The following is a 22,021-nucleotide window of genomic DNA, read 5'->3' as shown; positions in this document are numbered from 1 at the left end:
AAGGAAAGCTGATCTCATGGTCACTTTCTGTGGAGCCTTTGTTGGAAATGGGGTGGGACAAGGATTTTGAGATATCCTGAGGGGTTTGGGGGGGCTTGGGCAAGAATTGATGTCTTTTTCATAAGCACTGAGTCAATTTCTTAACCCTAAACTTGAATAGGGTGGGCCTCTCCTGTGGTGAGGCAGCTTGGCCATCTCATGGCTGACAGAGGAAACAGGGACACAGGCAATGGATGGTTTGCTCCTTTTCCTCCCTCCCAGCCACCATGTGCAGCACTGCTGCACGACAGCTTTCCCTGCCACCCTGAGCACAGCCCAGTGACACCAGTAAGCCATGTATAGGGTGTATGGTGTGATGCTTGTCCTCATTTCCTCTAGTAGCTCATGATCCAGCTCAAAAGTAGTAGTATAAACCAGAGAGGAAAAAATACACATTTATTAGCTTTCAAATCTCTGTAGTGTCTCTCTTTGAAAAGCCCCAGAAGTCTTAATCTGTGTTAGGAACTGACTGAAGTCATGAGGAAAGATTCTCACCCAATTTACCCAAGGAAAAGGCACATGAGAAGAATGAAATCAAGCAATGCACAACACATTGGTGGCTTCTGAGCATCCCAGTGACAGTTTAGTTCCCAGAGGTCTGCCAGGGACACAATGTTGTTATCTGTGTCACACATGAGATATTCTCCAGGCACTGTAAATCTCCCTAGCCAGAGAAGCTGCCTGGAATCACAGTAGCAGAAAAGGATAAGTAAGGTCATATTTCCCCTTACTGGATTGTGGGTCTTATTATGGTAGCATGTTAGCTACATCTGTCTTTCTGATCATGCCTGATTTTTTTCCTGGACATATTATATGTGTAAGAGTGACAAAAGAAATATGCTGGAAACTATTTTTAAAAAATGCAATCCCTCAATAGGTTTATTAAATGACAGTGGCTGCAGAGACCAGAAAACATATTAGATTCTTTCAGCTTAAGGACCACTGGCAGTGCAAAGTCATGGTACAAAGAGAGTGACTGGTGGATGTTTCTAATCAGCTGAGGTGAAGGTGAAAATACACAATAAAAGGTTATTGTTCTGGAAAAAACAAGAGAAGCACAGACGAAGACATAGAAAAAAATTATTATGCAATTTTGTCTTTAAACACTTTTATTCAAAGAGTAAGTTATGTTCCCTGTAGCACACAAATGCTGCTTTTAAAGTAATTTCAAACATTTCAACAAGATTATTTCTATGTGCTTGTATATGTGGGATAAAAATGCTGGCATATGCAGTGTACTCAGTTGTAAAATTGTGCTCCTAAATTTCATGTACAGTTAGTGTTAATAAGTTATTTCTCCTTGCACTGAAAATCCTGCTTATGACATCACACAGTTTACTTGGGGATGGAACAGGAAGAATCTAAAACACTCTAAGCTGAAACAGTCTGAATCTGCCGTCTTGAAAGGAGAAAACATGTATGAGAGTTTATTTCTTTAAAGTCACAGATGTGGTGGTGCTGCAATGGAATACAAAAGGTATCTAAGTATCAAGTTCAGTGTTTAGCAGCATTCAGACCGGATGTTATTTTAGGTATAATCATGTGTCTGTTACTTCCTGTGTGCATACTGAGGTACAAGCATTTCAGATCTGTACGGTAGATGTCAGACTTGAGAGGAATTCGTTATGCATCACCCAGTTCTTCCTGAAGGCAATGGCTTTCCACATTGTCTGCAGGGAAATCAGGTTTGTGCTTCTACTTCCAAAAATGCATAATCAAACTCCGAGTATCTAGCTTATGAGGTTTGAAATGATAATTCAGATTTCTTTCTAAGAGTTAGATTACTAAGAGAAGTAAACTGGAAAAAAAGTATACTGTGTAATTGCAGCTGTAATATATACAGTAAAATCTATCAGGATTTTGTGGTTAAATGACAAGTTACTTAAAACAGCAGCAAGGTACATTATCTTCACATCATTCATACACTATAAATAAGAGCAGAATAATAAGACAATCTTCTTCTCTAATTCCTGTGACAGTGAGGGGCTGACTTCCTTAACAGATTTGTGGGGCAGTGTGATAGCTGGAAAGTGAGCTGTTCCCCTAGTAGTGTTCTTTCAGCACAGAGTACCTGGGCCTGAACCCCATCAATAATCCATGTGGCTTTCATTGCATTTACACTTGTCTTTTCCTCTAATATTACAATTCCATTGGTGAATACACTGACATCATATCCTGCACTTTTCAAAACTGTATCTGCTGAACAAGCCAGCTCAAATACTGGTGTCAAATACAGTTTGCCCTTTATCTTGTTTATATTCATGCTGCTAAAACCAATGTCCTGTTTTAGCCGGGAAGAGTTCTTGTAGCTTGATGTGTGTCTGCAGATTTGGGAAAACCTGTGCTAAACAAACCATAAAACTGGAGTTTAGGATTAACTGTAAAATCAAATAAAACACCCAGACTCAGTAAGCAGCAGACATGAAAAGAATGTGGCGAGGAATTCAGCTCAGGGGAATTCACTGATCATATCTCTCTGGAAAACAAGACAACAAGGGCTACAGAAAACTTTAGGCTGGTATGTGTTTTTAGAACTTTCTTGAGGGTTATCATTATCCAAGAACAAGTGATGTGTTTCACTAACTCAAAATAAATCAGTGCTATGAATGAAAAGGGGCTTTTGTGACAGAGCAGGGTATCAAATTTTGGAGATGTCTTCTTTCTCCTTGTACATGCCTGGTTTGTAGATGACTCCTCTGTTGTCTCCACCTCCCTTTTTGCAACTAAAATAAAAAAAAATTAAATAACTGTAATGCCAATGAAGGAAAAGCACAATTAGTTACTTAAAGTTGTCCATTATGCATGTATAAGATTATTTTTCTCTGTACTAGTGCAAATGTCACATAGCTTATTTATTATTATTAATTGTTTCAAATATTTCAGGAGACCACATTTTGTATGCAAGGTCAATGCTGAATGCAAAGGAAATCAGGCTGTAGCAAAATTTGTAACCTTATATTTTTTCCCCAGGATTTGGCTTTGTCAGCAAACAATGGCTTAATGATCTTTTGGTAGTACTTATTTCTTCATCTAAAAGGTTGTGATCTTTGGGAGAGGTTTTCCTAAAATTCCATTCTCCTTGTTTCACATACAGTTCCAGGAAAAAATGGAAGGAACCAAAAAGCAATTAGGAGCAGCAGTGCTAGCAAAAATAACAAGAAAAGAACAAATGGCATTTGGGAAATAGGAAAACTGGATAAGATTTTTATTGACCCAGCCTCATATCACACAAGGAAATAATGTCTACAGAAATAAAAACAAGTCATAGTTTGTAGGAAGAGATCATGTCTTCTGAAAGATCAAACTTTATCACTATAAAAAAGGTCAAAGTTTTGGACACGCAAGCACTTCTCTATGTCAGAGGGAAAATATGGCTTGAATTTTTTTGGTGATATGATAGCCAGACATCTTACCTTTTCTTCTTCAGTAGCCAGAATGCTACTGCAAGAACGATGAGAACTCCCAGAATGCAGGCTATCACAACAGATACCACAAAACCTAAGAAAAGAGGGAAAACAGGCACAAGTGTTAATACCATTGCCCTGAGTGGAGAAGGTGAGTCTCTGATCTGCCACGATGTCTGCATTCTGCACTGGCAACCTTTCCACAGCCTTGTCACACCACGCTGTGACTGTGAGTGGGCAGCTCTGCACAGATGCTCTCTGGGATGTCCCAGTCCCACAGCTGGCTCCACAGTTCACAGTGCTGGGGTATGATGCACATGTTGAAGCCACAGTGCCAGTGTGGAGGCCCTGGTAGAGCAGGTCATAGCAGGAGTATGATTTTTATGCTATGATAAATTAGAGCTCATAAACAAACCCAAAGAATTAAACCCAGGCAATCAAGGACATTAAATTCAATCCTTTATGTTCTCTCACACCACAGAGCACCACTGACTGTGGACAGCTGAAGAATAATATTCTTTGCTGCTGAGAACATTGCTTAAAGGCATCAAAGAAGGTAAAAATGAATTCAGGATATTGGTATGAAAAACTGAGTGATCCCTTGTTTGCATAAAGATTTAAAGATTATCATAATGCTATGTTTCTTAGTGAGCTTCATGTATGCTTTTGGCAATTAAGGTATTTTTTATTTATTTTGGCTTCCACAAAGATCCTAGAGGTGATCTCCCTTTTCTTAACTGCATTTTCTTAATTTATTTACACGTTTTTAAAAATAGTTTTTCAAATGATTGGCTCTCACTAAGCAACATCAGAGCACTTTCAGAGTCAAACTGACAGGTTTCATGCATTCCATCTAAATATTTTCTCCTATTAAATCAGCTGTTGATGAAAAACAAGTGTAAAATGTAGAGTTTAACCACATTTGACCCATTAATTTGAAGTCCAGCTGAATGGAAGAAGCTTGCCATCCATGGAATTGAAGAGGAGCTGTTTTGTGAAAGGTGAGTATTGTCATAGTAAAGGCATCAAATGGACACAAAAATGTAACACCAAAGAGATAACTGTAGAAAAAAAAAAAAGAGCTTGTAGTTTGAAGGGAAAGGGCAGGGAGCACTTCTGTGTGATGAGAAGATCTTCTTAGAAAATTTAGTAAGATAGTATTTCAGCCTGGTACCCAATCAAAACTAGGCACAAGTTCCTGTTTAACTCAGGTGGTTTGAACAACACAGCAAATTCCAGCTGCATTTATATGAAGGGGAATTTATTGGAATAAATTGCTGATAAAACAAAGTGTATTACAAACACACATGAGTTTTGATGAGTAATACTTAAAGATTAGAGGCTTTTTGAAATGTGGTTCTTATAAATATAGGTGTGAATTTAGATGGTCATTACTGGCATCAAAAGTGTGAATGAGCGAACACCTCAGGCATTTTCAATTTTGCTACACAACACAGGCCAGTGGCCCCATCTTGTGGTGTCTGTGCTCAGGGGAAGGTGGCAGTTCAGGCTTGTCAGTGATAAGGCAGAAAAGTTTCTCTGAAAACCTGCTTGGTAGGGGCTTAGGTGTGCACAACAGGACTTCTTTTACAAATTTCAGTGGTTGCCTGCCTCGGTCCTTGACTCTCTGCATGGTCTTTCCTTCCCTTCTTAATAGGTGAGCTCTGTCCCTATTTGAGGTGCAGCTGACTGCATCAGGCTGGGCACTTGCAGCAGCCAGGTGTGCTTCATTGAGCTTTGACAGGAGACATTTCTCCTTATTTTTCTCTTTTTTCCCCTTTCTTTCCTTTTTTCCCCTTTAGGTGAGGGGCTGCACCTGTGAGGAAGCTTTTGTGACTGCAGTAAGTGGAATGTGAGATTACAGGGGAAATGAATACTCTTTTTGAAATGGGTTGAACATTTTTTCACTGGTAGAGTCAATGAGCTTTTGTAACTTAATGTACTTAGACTGAATGGGATTTCTATTAAAGTAGCACTGAGCAATGTCCTTCATAGCCATAGAGACCAGTTCTGGGGTGTGAACAGGGCAATAACCCCTACAGTTTAACTCTGCTAAGTCAAGCCAGCTTGAAAGATACAATGAAAATGTTTTTATGGCTGGTGTCATCTCTAAGGCACAAAATATTGTGCCTTAGCAGAGGGAGAACCAAATGTTATTATTTGGTTTGGCTCTGGTTCACAGCAACAATTATGAGAGTCACATCTAGATCAAATTTTCCCCCATAAATGGAAATAATAATGCTTACACTATTTCTGTGAAATATTTGGAGATTCCTGATGAGAAGCATAGTGTCAGATTTTCAATTCCTGGCTTCATGGGTTGTAACTCTCTACCTTCTACTATTAAGTACTGAGTATGATTTATAGAGAGAATACAGTCAGGTGCTGAAAGGTCAGTTTAAGAACGGATGGAACACTGCATTTCTCATTTCTGACTGACCATTTGGACTCAGCAGATCAATGGCTTGTAGGTGCTGTTAGGAATTGACAACACACCCTTGCCAAGCCCACCAGGTAGTGAATTGTGATAAACAGAGGATGAGGGTAGAAAATGCAGAAGTTGGGTCACTGCAGAGGATTCCATGGTGAACCTATTATAATCCCAAGGGTGGTGCTCACCCTGGAACTTGTGGTGCTTCAGGAAGTGTTTCTGCAGTGGCATTGCTATCATAGACCGTGCAGGGATTTGGGACCTGCAGAGGAAACCTTAGTCTCAGAAACATGGAAGCTGCATTGCAAATTCTGCTGGTTGAAATCATTGCACATAATCTGGCTTGAGCAGTGATTCAAAGATGATGATTAAAATAACCATTCTGAACCCAGCTAGCTCTCTAGGCAGCAGCCAGTGTTTGAGATTGGAGGTTGGGGAAGAAAGTTTTAACCTCTTTGTGGTGATAAAAATGCCCCCCATGGCATTCTTATCTGGTTGGCCACCCCATAAAAGGAGAAAAAAAGCTGACATAATCTAGTTTTTCCCCTCTTTCACTATTCAGTCATCTTTTCATTCACTCAAAATATTGTTTGTGCAACTAGTATCACTTTCTATATTAATCACAGAGATGTTAGGAACTGTTGACAATTTGGTAAACTTGTTAAATTGTAAAATCTTCTTAGGTATTATGTTTAGAATCTAGCAACAAGAGCACTCCTCGTGTAACTCTCATTTCAAGAGATCAGCCAACTTTTGGTGACAAATCTAAATCATCTCTGATTTCAGAAATGTTCTGCCCAGGATTTGTTTTGGCTGATTTCTAATTTTCACTTTCTTCTTTATAACTTTCTATTAGAATAGATACTTTATGAAAAGGTCTGTCTGCAGAGGGGAATGGCAAGAACAGCTGCTGCAGTGTGCCTGCAGGGAACTGTTTCTGTTGTGTCCAAAACAGACTTGTGTTTCATGTTTTTTCACCTTAACAGTGAAGAAAATGGGAGGCGAAGCTGAAATGCTGTGCTAACACATTTTATTAATTTGGAAGTTTACTGCTTGGCTAATCTTTTTGGTGACGTCTGCTTTTTCTTTTATAAATCTTATCATTTCAAATAGTGCAGTGGCTTGCCTGAAATCATCTACCTTGAGTGTACATGCCGGCTTCACAGATCCTTAAGAGTAGATGTTTGCAAGACAATAAAGCAGTTTGACAATACATTTTGCACAATGTACTAAAGGCCTTTCTGTGGGGTACAGCTCAGCTTCTCACCACAGATGCAGACTTTTGTGCAAAGCCCCCAGCCAAACTTACGTGTTGTTGGTGTATAACACTGCAGAGTTAAGCTTTTCAATCAGTTCTTCCTTGTAAAATGGTGGTGTTTTGGTTTTTTTTTAAATTTGTAGCACTGAATCATAAAATCCAGTGTCATGAATTATATTTATTTGCCAAGTTTGAATTCCTCAAGGACTTTTTTTGATTCTGTGTAATTTCCCCAAAACAGTGTCCCTGAAGTTAGGACTCCCTTTAAATGTGTGGCCTGCAGAAGATCAAGCCTGACCTTGCTGAGAACCAGCAAATGCCACTGGTGAGACAAGGCCATCTTAAGCACTCACACTGGCTGAAACAGCTCAGCTGTGGAGCTGTTTAGTATTTAGAGTGACAGCAAATACTTCTGCAAAGCATGACAAGGCCGATCATGTCTTCCTTATTTTGTCTCCTTGCCTTTGATAGAAGGGTTGCAGGGCTTCCCTGATACCCACTGTGGAAAAAAATTCTTGCCTACCCTGGGAATATCACATTCCTGTAAAGTTGCCCATGCACAATGCAGTATGAGAAGAAAAGGCAACCAAGTGAACTGCAGGGAGATATCTGTGTTTTTGCAGTGGTACAGTCGGACAGGACTGCCATTTCAGTATTCACATTTACACAGATCACTGTGCACTGTTTCTTTGCAAAGAAGCATTCACACAACTCACCTTCACGGAAGGAGATAAAAACCAGTCTTTCATGGAAATCCTGAACATTTCTGAAGTTATTAACCATTTCCAGGGGCTCTGGGTCGTCACGCTCTGTGCAGTACATGGCTGTTTCCAGTGCCAGTAACTATAAAGGGATGCACCTGATCAGCTCACAGAACACAGAGAAAGCAGTGTCTGTGTGTGATCACTGGCAGTGATGGAAAAAAGAAAAAGGTGCAGTCAAAGGGAAGGGGATACATTAAAAATTAATTTTTATGTGGCCTGTGAACCCAAATACAGAATAATGTTTAAACAGTGTGACATCTCCAAGTCCATACCTGTATTTTGTTTAGATCCTGGTGAAACTACTGCTTACTATCAGATTGTCAGCCAGAAAAATTCAGTGGGAGGAAACATGGTAGACTTCCCAGCATACTCTCCCTGGCATAGTCTAACTCCTAGGTAGTATTAAAGGCAACTTTTTGAAAGAGTTCTTTATTTTGGTAGAGACATGGTCTGACAGAAGCTGAGAATGTATTTTCAAGACAAGGAGCTTGCAGTAATTTGATGTGAGATTTTGCTAATAATATTTTCCCCTTTGTCTATAATTAGGTGAATCAGAAGGTAGTGATTGTGAGTTTATAGTCTAGGTAAGTGGCCACCTAAGAGCAAAAGAAGGTAATTAGATAAGCACAAAAAATGTAAGTTGGGAGAACAGTTAGGGAACTCAAGATGGATAAATAACACAACACAAGCTTTTTTTAGAAAGTTTCCAACCCACTCAAGTTCATCAGGATCAAAGTAACACCAAAACACTTGGTGATTAATGTTCAGATATGGAGCCCAAACAATAACCTGCAGGTAACTCATTGAAAGACTCGGAGCCAGGCAGTAAGTACATAATGAAAATCAAAATTCATCTCACTCAACTGGAATTTTTTCAAGCTGATACTGTACCAATTGGTGTGCAGCTGTCTGTCCTTTGTTCTGGCCAACTGAGAACGTGCTAGCAACAAACAGAATGGGATATTGATTTATGTCAGTTCTGTGCTCTTCTTCCCACTTAAAGGATTTTAGCAATGGTCCCTGCTCAGTTTTACAGGAACATACGAGAAATCCAGGAAATGAGACTATGTATTTACTGTTCTTTAGCAGACAGCAGTGGGGGAAATGTGCTCTGCTGGAACTTGGAACTTGCCTGCTCTTGAGAGATTTTAACAGGGTGTCGGAAAACTGTCCAGAGAACGCTTGGGTAGCAGGGAGGAGTTGTCAGGGACCCTTCGTAGCGATAATACTCATCCAGCCTGTCAGGAAGCAGCTCTTGAACATTGAAACCAGGGACCAGGACCTTCTGATCTAAAAAAGGGGGTTTGTGTTAAATATTGCATCATGAGTACACAGGTGAAATGAATTTTCAGTGTCATATCACTAGGAAAAGAAAAATGTCTTTTAGCAGAGGCGATCCCAGTTTAATAAGGACTACAGTTTTTTAAGTTTCCTATGTACAAATCATGTCTGAGACACCAAATCAGACTCCTCTAAGATAAACTGTGGCCATATTAACTAGAAAACACCATGTGGAACAAATAAGGCTCAGTCAGCATCACATGGGGCGTGCTGGCCATACGCTCTCTTCCCAGGAATGCACTGCATTTGGAAGCCTTTCACAGTCTGTGACAGATTTGTGTGGGATCTCTGCACTGTTTCTGTTTCTTCTGCCGGTTCAATCCCTCTCAGGGTGACACCTGATACTCTCAGCCATTCTCAATCTGATTTAGCCACTCACCCTTGTATTTCACATTCCGGAAGTGCCTGAAGATCTTTTCATAGGATGGGCTGAAGGGTCCAATCTGCAATGATCACATTATCAACAGCAGCAAATCCCCAGTCTGAATATGAGTCTGTGCTTCTGGCCTGTCCTAAGGCAAGGGCTTCCCCTGTGCAGACATTAATGTACTAGGATGGCATAAGTATTTTATAACTCAAAACATTCCCTCTGTCCTCAGAGCCATGATAATATTCCTGCTCCAGGGCTATAAGAGCTTCTGTGTTGTGTTGCTGCCTTTACACCTGCAGTGCAGACCTTTTGTGAGCACTGATCCTATTGCCCCCGCCTGCTCAGAGTGCAAATGAAGAGAAGCCCTTTCCTCTGAAAGCAGTGCAGGCAGAAGTTCTCAGCTGCCAGGCTTCTCAGATCATCTCCTGGTTTCCAGTCAAAGCCACATTTTTCCACCCACAAACATTTTTATAGCGCAGCTTCTCACAGTCTGGGGAGGTGAAGAACGACACTGTTGGGTACCACAGGGCCACAGGCCTACAACTCGACATCTGACCTAGGCTATAACTCATCTATCACACAAGGCTCTTTTTCAACTGCTACCAGTAGCTTTTCAGTCTAATAATCAATGCCTTTTTTATCAATTCCTCAGAGCTGGTGCTGAGCAACTCCTCTGACAACTAGACATAGTAAACTGGTGTCCTTACATTAACTGTAATACCCACCAGCTGTCTGAAAGGATTTCCAAGACCTAATCTCCATTGTTCATTAACTTGATTTTCAAATACCATTGCTTAGAAATAACCAGAATCCCAGTATTATTTCCTAGTGTAATGTACAATACTCTGACACTTTTCACAGCTACAACTTCCAAATTAACTGAAATTTAACACAAAATTACTCTCAGAATCTTAGAGGTGCTAGGAAGTGAGCTTGGGTAATATCAATGCAAGCTTTGCTAACTGGAACATTTTACTTTTTGATGGAAATGTGGAAACCTGTGGTTTTGCTTTGTTATACTGCAGAAAATCCTCACATTTAAAAATTATTTTACAGTTATCTTACTGATGAGTTTTAATCCTCAATAAGAATTATACATATACAAGCTACTAATTTTTTTTCTTTTTGTTTGTGACCATTATTATCTTCATATGTGGGACTTAAGAGAGAAAAATTGGAAAGCTGTCCTGACATCTTAAAATGTCACTGGATGTACTCATTTTCTGTAATCCGTGATTCAAAGAATCTGGGAAGTTAGCAGGGAGAAGACTGTGGTTAAATCCTAATTACATACAGTGGTCAAAGGCAGGGTTGTGCCTGCCTGTGCCTCTCTGTGTGTTCTAACTGCTCCCTGCTACAGTAGGCAGCTGTGAGTGAATGAGCTTGAAATTCACTGTTGCCTCTTATTTGATAAACACTACCAATCATTAGTTTGTAAATGAATGCAAAAATGGATTTAACATAGCTGAAGTTAATTTACTAAAAAACATGAGGAAATACTCAGAATTCCTCTTTTTGTGGCATTTGCTCCTGGTTTGGTATGTGCTGCTAGAATCTGACTCTTTTAATTTTTTTGTGAAAGAGGAAAGGAAGATCCTTTACTCAGCCACTGTCTATGATAATAATAAAGTAAAGAATGTAGGTGATTTTGTACATTAAAGGTCTCTCATAACTGAATGATTGAAAGCATACTCTAAACAAACAGAAAATAAAGATCCTGCATCCTACCTCAAGGAGAACAGCCAGAACAGCCAGTCCATCTGCTTTGTCCATTGCTGCTGTTATATCTGGGTATTTCTCAGAGTTGTAATGTACAATATGCAGCTACAAAGGAGAAGATACTTTGTTACAATAACAGCTGGGTTATGCTCACATTTGTGTTTCACAGTTAGAAAGGACCATGCAGCCACCTCAGGATGAGATGGTGCAGGAGGGTTCTTCAGGGACTTCTGGCTGATCATAAATACTTGGCTTAGAACCTCACAGCCTTTTACAGTCATTCACCGGAGACAGAGATCCCACTTTGAAGCAATAGAACCTACCCACCCAACCTTCTTTGCCTCTTTGCCTGATCTGAGCTGGTCTGCCTTACCTCTGCTGCAAAATGCTTCCCGCCCACGGTGTGCTCAGAGCCCTCCGACTTGTTCTGGTTCCCCCAGTGCAGGTGAAGTTGAGATGCAGTGTATTCAAATGGGAGGTTTCTGATGGACATAGCAGGTGACAGATACATTTTCACTGTAAGCAGATCAAAACCAGATAGGAACAAATGATATCACAGCTCTCAGGAACAGGACAAATAAAAATACTGAGTCTGAGTATATTATATATGGAGCATGAAAAAAGCAGATTCTTGACTCAAATCCATCTCAGTCCATGGTAGGAGATAAACACTTCTGTTCTCTTTAAGCCTTTCTTGGTAGATCAGGATTTAGAGCATTTACAACATGCCTGTTTCTATTTTCCTAAATACGTGAATTTAAAGCGACAATTGTTGCTAGTGGAAATCTTTGAAGAATGTGAATTTATCTCAGACATTGAAGAGACAATTACTGATATGTCAAAGCAAAATTATGCTCATGTATCTTCTTTCAATCCCCTTATAATGGTTGAAAATTGATTAATAAATTAATATTTCTCATGGTAATTTATATCCCCTGTTATACTGAACTCTGCTGCCTCTTAATCTTCTTTTGGGGACACAGGATAGAACCAAATAAACTCCTCTCTTTCCTTGCTGCTCCCAAAATCCAGAACACTGATGTCGAGCAGCAGGATAATCCTAGGCCTTAAGAAGGAACATCTCCTCTCTTGACATGCTGGAGCATCACCCTTGTATGCACGAGCCTCCCTTCTCCTCACAAAGGCTCTGGGGTGGGGAAGGCAGCCTGGCTTGTTGGGGGATTTTTGTGTAGAAATTACAGTAGTAATTCCCAAGCCAGCAGAAACTTCTCAGTTGTTCACTTGGAGCGTTTGGTACTTCATAAAGCAATGGCTTATGTCAAGAACAGATTGATACTGTTTTCAGTCCAGCTGATGTAGGTGACTGTGTCTGAATGAACTGGCTGGTGAAGAGCATCAAACATCATATAGGAATTAATTGACAGCACAATCTAAGCATCCTACTGGTTTCCTCTGGCTGAAAAGGAAGTTAGCAGCAGATAGTGTAATGATCAGTCCAACAGAGGCTAAATTTTGTTACTCAGAGGTAAATTAATTTGTATCTAAGTGTGGTTTCTAGAGTAGGATGCATCTCTACTGCTTTCTAGGAGGGCACTGATGTTGTAAATGAATTCCCATTTTCTTGAGGGGTTATACTTTTGTCTTGACTTTCTTTAGGGAATAATCAAACTTGGTATTTTAGAGGTGAGATCTGACAGTGGTAGTGACTTAGGTTCTCCAAGGAATTTGCTTTTACTTGTGACTGTTTTGGGAGGGACAGGCTCTCAGTGCTGTTCTTTTGGCTCCTTCTGCACTCTGGCACCCTTCAAGTACACAATGACAAGATTTCCTTCTCTGCCTATTGCCTGTCACATCAGCCTGGTGCATTCAACTGTGACAGTCCAGTCTTTCACTTAGGACTGAGAAGGACTTCTAGGAAATGAAGGCTCACAAGAAAAGGATGTTCCAGCCATTCCTAGTCTGAAACAACCTGGTTTTAAAGGAGAAATTGATCAAGAGGAAAACCAGGACTCTGTCCCAAGAGGTTGGCCCTTACTGAAGAATGGGCTTATGATGTTCAATTGAGCAGGTCAACTTCACTGAAAGAATGATTTAAAAAGCGATTTTTGCATGTTGGTCAATTCATAACCAAGCATGTGAGAACAGGCTATTTTATAATGCAGGTTATTTTGATACTTCTGCAATAAAGGAGGATACAAGGAAGGAGGACTTTATAACTATTTTTATTTCTGTGTCTTCAGGTGTTTCAGGAAGGAATGAAAAATGGTGGGGCTGACTCACTGGTATTGTATATTGTGTCATTATAGGAGACCTTTATGAGAGCATCATCTCTGCCTTTACCTGCTGTACTGACACTGATTTGGTGCTGCTGTGGGGAGGACCTGTTTGTACACTAATTATTTTTCTGTCTTCTCACCTATCACTATGTATCACTATCCATCTTACCTTATGCTAAAGAGGTTTCTATCTCTACTCAAAAGAACAGAATGGAGCTCCTACATTTTTTTCCTCTTCCCCATGCCCTCCCATAATTGGTGATGAATTGAAGAGACCCGTTGCTCATATGTTATCAGTCAACCTCTTTTTAGCAGAATCACAAAGTCTGTTTCTGTTTCAGTGCAACTCAACCAAAGTAATAAGAAAACCTTGGGCATTAATTCTGACATGCCTAGAGTTTATTTTAAATTTCTTTATTTAAAATTTTACTTACTGGGAATCCATTTGTACTTAGTACTTTCCCAGATTTCTCTAGCCTGTTCTGTAGATGTAGGTATGCTGATGTGAAGATTTTCTCATCTGATTAGCAGCTTAATTTAATCTAATAATCAAAGGATTACCCATGAAGTAAAAAAACAAAACAGTGAGTTCCTGCAGCTCTTTCTTTTACCATTCCTTGCTGTCTGTGAGCTCCCTTACCTGAATGGCCATTATTGATCAATGTAAACTGGTCAGTGGAGGGCACGTCATAGCCTATGAATTCTAAAGGCAAGAGATTAGAATCATACTGGAGAATAGCTTTGTGGAAATCAATTGGTGATTGGAATACTCCTCCACAAAATGGGTATTTCTTTGGCCAGGCCTTCTCTCCATCAGGACCTGTGTGAATTAACAGAGACACATTTGTCAAACCTTCACTTGCAGTTAACACAGAAATTCTCCTGTGTCAGCCTTCACAAAAAATTTGGAAAAGAAGCCTTTTCTGAGTTTTTAAGACTTTGTTTTTTAAAAAAGGACCTCATTAAAATGGAGGCAATGAAGGGTATGATCATTTTTCTGAGGGTGTTGTGACCTAGAGACAGGTCTGATTATATCAGACTCTCAGACATTTCCTTACTGTACAAACTGTTTGGCACTATCTAACAGGATTGCATAACCCACAGTGAAAAGCTAACTTGCAAAAATTGAAAGTGTTATGGTAATTTGACCAGCAATAACTTGCTCAAACTCTGGTGAAACTTTTCTTCATCACAGCCTTTTGCCCGAGGTAAGATCTACAAAGAATAGATAATATCAAGAGAATTTTAATTGTGCCTTTGCTTTAATTGCACATTAACCAGCTAGCAGCTGTTTGCAGACCGTGAGATGAGATGATTTGGATTTAAATACAGAAGAGGTACTTGCAACTTTTGTTTCTCCTTGTCTCAACACTTATGATTCTTTCCAAGGCAGGAAGGTCCTTAGGGATCACCCAGTCTGATCTGTGTAACACAAGACACTGGGCCTGCCTGGATAAATTTCTACTCCATGAGGCCATTGTTTCCAGAAGGGAATAAACCTCTACTATTCCTTTCAGCATTGCAGATAAAAGATACTTCATTAGTGCCCAATGGATAATTACTCTCCTTGCTTTTCACTGTGAGCCTGCTGTTCCCATACTTTTGTTCCTCATTGAAGTACTTAGAGGATATAATTTCTCACTTCTCTTCAACTATGTAGATTGAGTCCCTTGAGTCTTTGATTAGAAGGCTTCTTTTCCAAAACTATAATATTCCCAGGGGCTTCTTTGAACAGGCAAAGCCAGTTCAGATATTTTCTGAAGGAAATTAACAGGCAGGAGGATACCATTAGCAATTCATCTTATTTACATGAAAGACAAATGTCAAGTAAATGGATAGTGGGGGTGAATCTTTCCTAAACATAGTTCATGTGACAGAATCAACAAGATCAGTTCTGGTGCTTAAAGACAGACTTACTTTCTTGCTAAAGCTGTTTAAGAGTGTTCAAGACTCTTAGGGCTTAGCAGGTGACATTGTTCACAGTGTGCAGTTTGACAGACTCAATCAGTGCTTTTCAGTATAAATAGGCTTTGCTGTTGCTGTAACTTAAATTTTTGACTCCAGTTCACTGAAAATCACATCAATTTCTTTCTTCTTACATCCTTGTGATACTATCTTAAAGTTGCTGAAATGATTTTAAAAAGCTAAAAAGTGTTATGCTGACATTATAGAAGCCTCTCCTCTACCTATTTTTGGCAAATAACAAATACATCCAGAAGAGCATAAATTCCATACTGTGGAATACATGCTGAAGATTATTTCCCAGAAAAATATGCATTAGAATATTCCAAGAAATGACAGTTTATTAGGTTCAAGCTTACTGTGCATGACAATGACAATGAAATTTAACACTTTTTAAAGGAACTAAGATTACAGCAATGTCAGAAAATTGGTGAGAAGTCTTTATTGTAAAAAGACTTCAATAATTTTAAAAGGCTTGATAAGGTAATGAGTTCACAATAAGATTTTAATATATTACATATCACAGCTTTGGAGACTTGATAATTAAATAGGTGATTGATGTAGTATAAAATAGAAGTCTAGTCCCAGCCAGAGAGTCATGAAGTACCAATCAGTTTTTGGTATTGTGATTGGGTGACTTAAATGTCTGGAAGAGCTGGCAAGAGAATATGGGAACTTCACACCTACGTTGCCAGTTCAGAAGGAAATCTTTTGTCTTTTCTATAAAATGATGCAGCTGTCACAGTCTTTATGTACCTTGACCCTTTTCTTGAGATAAATCTGCAACTCCACTCACAGGCCTTTAAGCTATAGATCATTTTGCTTGTTTCTCATTCCTGCTCAATTTAAAAAAGAAACTACAAAACCAAACAAGACCTCTTTTTTGGTACAAACCCAGATTTTATAGAAGTTCTGTCTTTTATCACATAGTCTTTCTAATTTCAATGCCTCAAAACTCCTGTCTCAAAGAGCTGAGCTCACTGCAGCTTAGTTTTGCGTATGTGAAATTGAGATTTCCAAGGTAGATAAACCACACAGCTTGAAGGCATTTCTCAGTTAGATCTGCTGAAAATGGATTGATTGTGAACCAGATTTTCCTTTTTCTGTGCCAGTACACTCAGATAAATTCAGTGGAAATCACATTGTGTTTACAAAGGCTTTGTCGGATCACTACTAAAGAACAGCTTGTGCATGTAAGATTGGCCTGTGCTACAAGTCCCCAAAGATATTACCAGAAGTATTGCAAAATTATCTTCAAAGGTAATTTCCTTTTTGTGTGACACATTTGTGACCCAGACATTTCAGAAGTGTTTGCTGCAATGAGGATCCCACGAGGACTGTGTCAGCAGAGCACTGACTGTGCCATGGGCCTGTTCTGCCCCCTAAACATTCTAATTCAGCTGTGGGAGTGAGCATGTTAAGGTAGGGAGCTGCTGGTGCCAGTGGAGGTAGGATCCTTCCTGCTGCCACTGCTCCCAGTGCTGCCAAGAGCACTCCCTGCACTCCCACACTAAGGGGTGCAAACTCCGGCTGCTCAAATCCAGCCTGTGGATTGCTTTGCTTGACACAAGTTTGCAGGACCATGTTCCCTTGCCACACTGAAAATCGCTCTGAGCGTGACTGTGCCCTCAGGGCTATTTAATAAAAGATGTCTGTAAGTAAAGCAGGAATAATTTTCTGGATTGTCTGGCTGCCCACTACCCAGTGAGCTAAGCAAAATACCCTCAGTGCCAAGACTGCATGGGTCCATTGTAACATTTCCTTTGACAGCTTTACGCTTTCCAGCCAGCCCCAACAACGCTGGTGCTGCTGGGCAATGCAGGACAGATGTTCCTTCAGGAACAGTGGTGTCTCCTCCCAGGGTACATTGGCCCATTTAAGATAAGGAGAAAACAGCCCTATGAGACACCAGTGGTACCAACAGACTATTGCTCTGATCACCAATTAATATTCGTATTGCTCCAGCTTCTCACAATCTATGCAAGTTCTCTGGATCTGAGGTGATGTAGTAAAATACATTGGGTGAGTAAAACAGGGAATGCTTGTGGTATTTTTGCAGCCAGGCAGAGCACTTTGCCCTGTTTCCAGCCAGCTGGAAGCTGTAAAGCTGCTGTTTGCTCAGGGCTGAGGTGGTGGTGAAGGCTGAGCCCAGGCTCCCTGCCATGGTGACATGACCACGTGGTTTCCATTTTGCTCAGTGCTCAGTGCTACCATCCTGTGCACACAGAGCCAATATGTGTGTGTATCTTCCACACGTGCGTCCAGAGAGAAGCTTGTGAGATAGAGGAATTGCCAAGGGCTGTAGCTGTCGCTGTTACTGCATCCAAGTGCTGTATGAGAAACCTGGGCCATGTTCTAGTGTGTTCACTAAAGCTGGCATTTCTGAAGGGGAAGAGAAAGGGTCTTAGCACAGGTTCTCAGCACCTCACTGAATTGGAGTACTTGGCAGCAGCAGAATAAAAGATGCCTGATGTCTGTTACCAACAGTTCTTGTGCCTGCATTACAGCATGAAGTTGTCTCTTCCCATGCTAAAGTTCATTAATAATTCTGTTGGCACTATTACCTTAAATTTGTCTGCAAAACCAGTTTTCTCTGTTGTAGCTGCCTGTCCACTCTGAAGGGATGATTCTGGTTCTCTGATTTCATTCCAGCCCACTAACACTACAGAAAAAGAGCCAGAATCCAAAGAATTGAAGCCTAACATCTACTTCTACTGAGTTTTTTTGGGCCAGAAGACTTCAGCATGCACCTCACAGACACACAGCGGGATTGCCAAAATCTGGGTGCATATGCTGCCCTGAGCTGCGGGGCCTTGGAACCACTCTTTCAGCTCTTTGACTGAAAATGCTTTCCTTATGATACCCTTGACCTACACCTCTTACAGGAGATGGAGCTACATTTCAGAGAACACCAAGCGAGCCGGTGTCACCAGGGGTGGAGGCCTCAGGCCTCACTGCTCTATGGTGTTTCCTCCAGGCACTTTTTCTTGTTCTATATGCAAGGGTAGTGAAAACAGGAAGAAGAAAGAGCATTGCTGTAGTTTGGCTAAGGAAGAAGCAAACAGGAGAGGTTTAGCCTTTATATTTGATGTATCTAATGCAGTAGTTTCCATTCTCGGCAAGGTGAACTCGTGTCTTTGGAAAGCCTGTGCTGAAGAGGTAAGGCCTGATCACATGTGGTGTCATCTTGCTTTGCCACTATGGCCTGAGGTATTAACACTGCATCAACATTCAGTTTTACATATTGTAAAATATGTAAAATACTCAACAAATAGAAATCTCTGACAATGAGCACTCAGATTTCTCCCCCACCCTTAATCTTGTACCTTGACCCTCATCTTGACATTAGTCTGCACTGTGGTTATAATGGCTTGATTTCCTTTCCATTCCTGTTGACTTAATTTCAGTTTGAGGCACTGCAAAGTGTTTCAGGGGCAAAGGTAAACAGTGGAAGATTTAGAATGGCATAAGGATCAGTAGGAGAGTATGGAGGGGCTCTTTCCTGGCTCAGCACAGTCTCTCTAATAGCTGCTTTTCTCTGTGGGGGTCAGTGCTCTACCTCTGCTTTTCTATATTGTTCTGTACAAATTCAGTTGCCACTTCAGTTTTTTGAAGTTTCTTTTATACATTTGCTTTTATATGTTTTTCTAGATATGTTTCAAAATCTGTAGCTGAAGGAAAAAGATAATCTGTTTTGTGAACCTTCTATTTATCCTCCTTACATTTAGAATGTCAAAATCAGACTGCAGTATGGAAGAGCTTAATAGGAATGGATGAAGTTGGACACTGAGAATAACATACTTTGAAATCAACACTGGTACCCAAATTCCTAGGAAGGGAGAAGTAACTAATTTAAACAAGGAAGGAGGGCAAAACTTCTGCTTTCATGGTAGTAAAAAAAGTCTTGTTTTCTTTACTGTCCAGCAGGGTTAGGTTTATCTGATGGCTGCTGTCAAAGTGGAAAACCCAGGTTTTTGTTAAAGCTGTGTGAAGCTTTTTCAGTGCTGGGAATGTGAGGTCTGTGTGTGGGCACTGGCAGATAGACATGCAGCTGGCAGGTCTCCTGCTGCTTATATGAGGCGAGTCAGGTAAATGGAGCACAGCCAAAAGGAGGAATTCCTAGCAGCAAGTTCACTCTCAGAGGTTCTTTGTGTTGTTTTGGAGCAGCACCAAAAGCTTAAGAACAAGCATTTTTTTCTGAGATTCTCTATACCACCTACTTCTGTGGGGGTATTTGGCATGTAAAATGCTACTCTGAGTGAGGAAATACCTGGCTAGAGGGTTTGAGCAGTTGAAAGAAAAACACTAGATAATTCTTTTCCTGAGCAGCCACCAGGTGCTTCTGAGTTAGTAGATGACTTAAAGGATTAGTTACAAATTAACACTGCTTTCGTAAGGGTGTTTCATTCTGCTTTGTCATTGCTGGGATCCTTGGGGACCAGAGCCTCCAGTAACAGAATACAGGTGACTTACTGAATTCTGATTCTACCTGACAAAGAGGACTCATGTGGGTAGGGAGAGAATTCTTTGCAGAACTGGGCTGGAATGTGACAGCTGAGGAAACAGAGGGCTTTGGGGACCATCTGCAGTCGTAGGCCCAGCTTTGGTCTGCTGAAATTCTTGTCATTCCACAAGGAAATTTAGAATTCAGTAACTGATTCTCAGTCACCTAGATATGAAACCTGGTGGATGAACAGCAGATTTCAAGAAATTTGACCAGATTCAATTCTAGGTAAGGATTGTGATCCCAGTAAGTACTCACCAGAATACATTTGACCAGTTGTCTTTAATGCACAGAAGAAAGCCATAACTTTGTATGTATGAATTAGTACTTACCAATATAAGACCATTTTGATGCTGTTTAAAGAAAAAGGAAATATTACTGTGAGTATTTGAAATTAATCTTACTCTGTAAAGAAACAAATTTCTACTTAAACCCATGTATTGAATGTTGCAATATTTTTCTCTATCTTTCTAATCCCAGCTGTTGAGCAAAACACAGAAAAGCATAGATACTTTCAAACTTTCTGATATTTTATGGACCTTCCTCACTCAAATTGTAACTATAATTATCCCTGTGATTGTGCCCATAGGGATGAGTCTCTTGTGGTCACTTAAGTCTTGGGGCAAGACTGCTCTCAGTACTTTTTTTCGAAATTGAAATATCCACAGATTGTCTGTAGGTGCACCCCTGGGATTTTTCTCTAGTTAGAGAGATAAGGAATATAAGTGGAGTGTAACTACAAATGTTAATGTTACTACTCACTTAAAAGTTTTTTGACCAATCACACAAAGCAAAAGCATATTGACAGTAGTTCTATCCAACCACTATAAGCACATGTACCTGTGGTTAAAACAATGCTTGCTTATTTATAATACAAGTCTGTAATGTCAAATAAATCAGAGGACAAATTTCCCTGTATAAGTCAGAATACCTATTCTGAGAAATTAAAATAAGGATACTAACTCCAAACAACAGCAGACTGCAACAATATACAGCTTTGAGCATGATTGAATAGAAATAATGAAAGGGTGCCATTTTTCTGCATAAATGGCTGCCTTAAGGTACAAGAGACAATAAAATAGAAAGCTGAAAATCTTTACCATTCAACGGTGCTTGCATTGAGAGCTGAATCTTTTGGCAGAAAATGAGCACAGTAGCCACTGTGACTATACTGAAGCTCTTGGCTGACATCTCAAGGAAAGACTTATAATATTCCAGCAGTTCACAGGTTTCTTTGCACTCTGAGGAAATTCCCTTGTAGACATGTGGCGAATAGCAGAATCCACATATACAGAGCTTCTGCTAATGAGTTATTGCCCTCCTCTCCCCTTTTCTCTCTCCTTGCCTTTAGGGCTGCTTTTTATAAAGCTCCTGAGACTCAACCCAAAACAAATGATGTAATCAGACCTGCCTCTATGTCAGAACACCCTCAGAAGACTGATCATATCCTTCATTACCTCAGTTTTAGTGAGGTCCTCACAGGGAACACTCCAGCACTTAGGGAATTTAAACATGCAACTTGAGACATTATTTAGCAGAGACAAAAATGCTTTAAAAATCTGTACTCCTATGGGCCATACCACATTTGTAAGAGAGTTTTTCTTGCCTGTTTCAGAGAGTCTCCCTCAGCTCCCATTTTTGGATCAGCCCAATCTAGTATAATGGCCCACTGTGAGGACTGGAGGGAGGGCAGGAGAAGTGAGGCTCTGTGTGGAACTGGGACCATGGACATATCCCACAAAAACCATCCCACTTGTCAGAAACAGATTCATTTTTTAGCTGAATGCTCTTGGAACCAGGAGCTCACATGAAGTAGGGAGGACTGAAAATTCATGAAGCAACAGTTCCAGAATCCGATATTATTCAGGACCTGTATGGAGAGGGGTAAAGAAGAGCACAGGGTATGAGTTAATGTCCTCTTCTGTCAGTGACTGAGGAATAAGCTCTTAAAGGGAGCATAGTGGAGGAGCAGAAGGTGAGATTGAAGAGACC

At 40.3% G+C, this 22,021-nt stretch overlaps 1 protein-coding gene across 1 annotated transcript; it reads right to left on the bottom strand.

The window, feature by feature from the left end:
• Positions 1–2,640: 2,640 nt before the first annotated feature.
• Positions 2,641–21,220, bottom strand: CA12 (carbonic anhydrase 12). The gene is made up of 10 exons (XM_058811633.1): positions 21,130–21,220; positions 20,362–20,382; positions 14,204–14,383; positions 11,700–11,842; positions 11,336–11,431; positions 9,617–9,680; positions 9,029–9,186; positions 7,849–7,975; positions 3,453–3,537; positions 2,641–2,762 (listed from the first exon to the last, which is right to left on the bottom strand). The coding sequence occupies exons 1-10, from the start codon at positions 21,218–21,220 to the stop codon at positions 2,678–2,680; spliced, it is 1,050 nt and encodes a 349-aa protein (XP_058667616.1). The 3' UTR covers positions 2,641–2,677.
• Positions 21,221–22,021: the final 801 nt, after the last annotated feature.

The sequence above is a fragment of the Ammospiza caudacuta genome, chromosome 10 (genome assembly GCF_027887145.1).
Source record: "Ammospiza caudacuta isolate bAmmCau1 chromosome 10, bAmmCau1.pri, whole genome shotgun sequence".
Lineage (NCBI taxonomy): Eukaryota > Metazoa > Chordata > Aves > Passeriformes > Passerellidae > Ammospiza > Ammospiza caudacuta.
The sequence above is the reverse complement of the archived record's forward strand: the minus strand, read 5'-3'. Positions and strand labels throughout refer to the sequence as shown.

Excerpts from the sequence above, each read along its gene's own strand:
- CA12 (XM_058811633.1), bottom strand. The coding sequence starts at position 21,220 with ATGTCAGCCAAGAGCTTCAGTATAGTCACAGTGGCTACTGTGCTCATT. Across the intron at positions 14,384-20,361 it reads ATCAAAATGGTCTTATATTG|GTCCTGATGGAGAGAAGGCC; the intron begins GTAAGTACTAAT and ends TAATTCACACAG. Across the intron at positions 2,763-3,452 it reads TGGCTACTGAAGAAGAAAAG|TTGCAAAAAGGGAGGTGGAG; the intron begins GTAAGATGTCTG and ends TTTTTATTTTAG.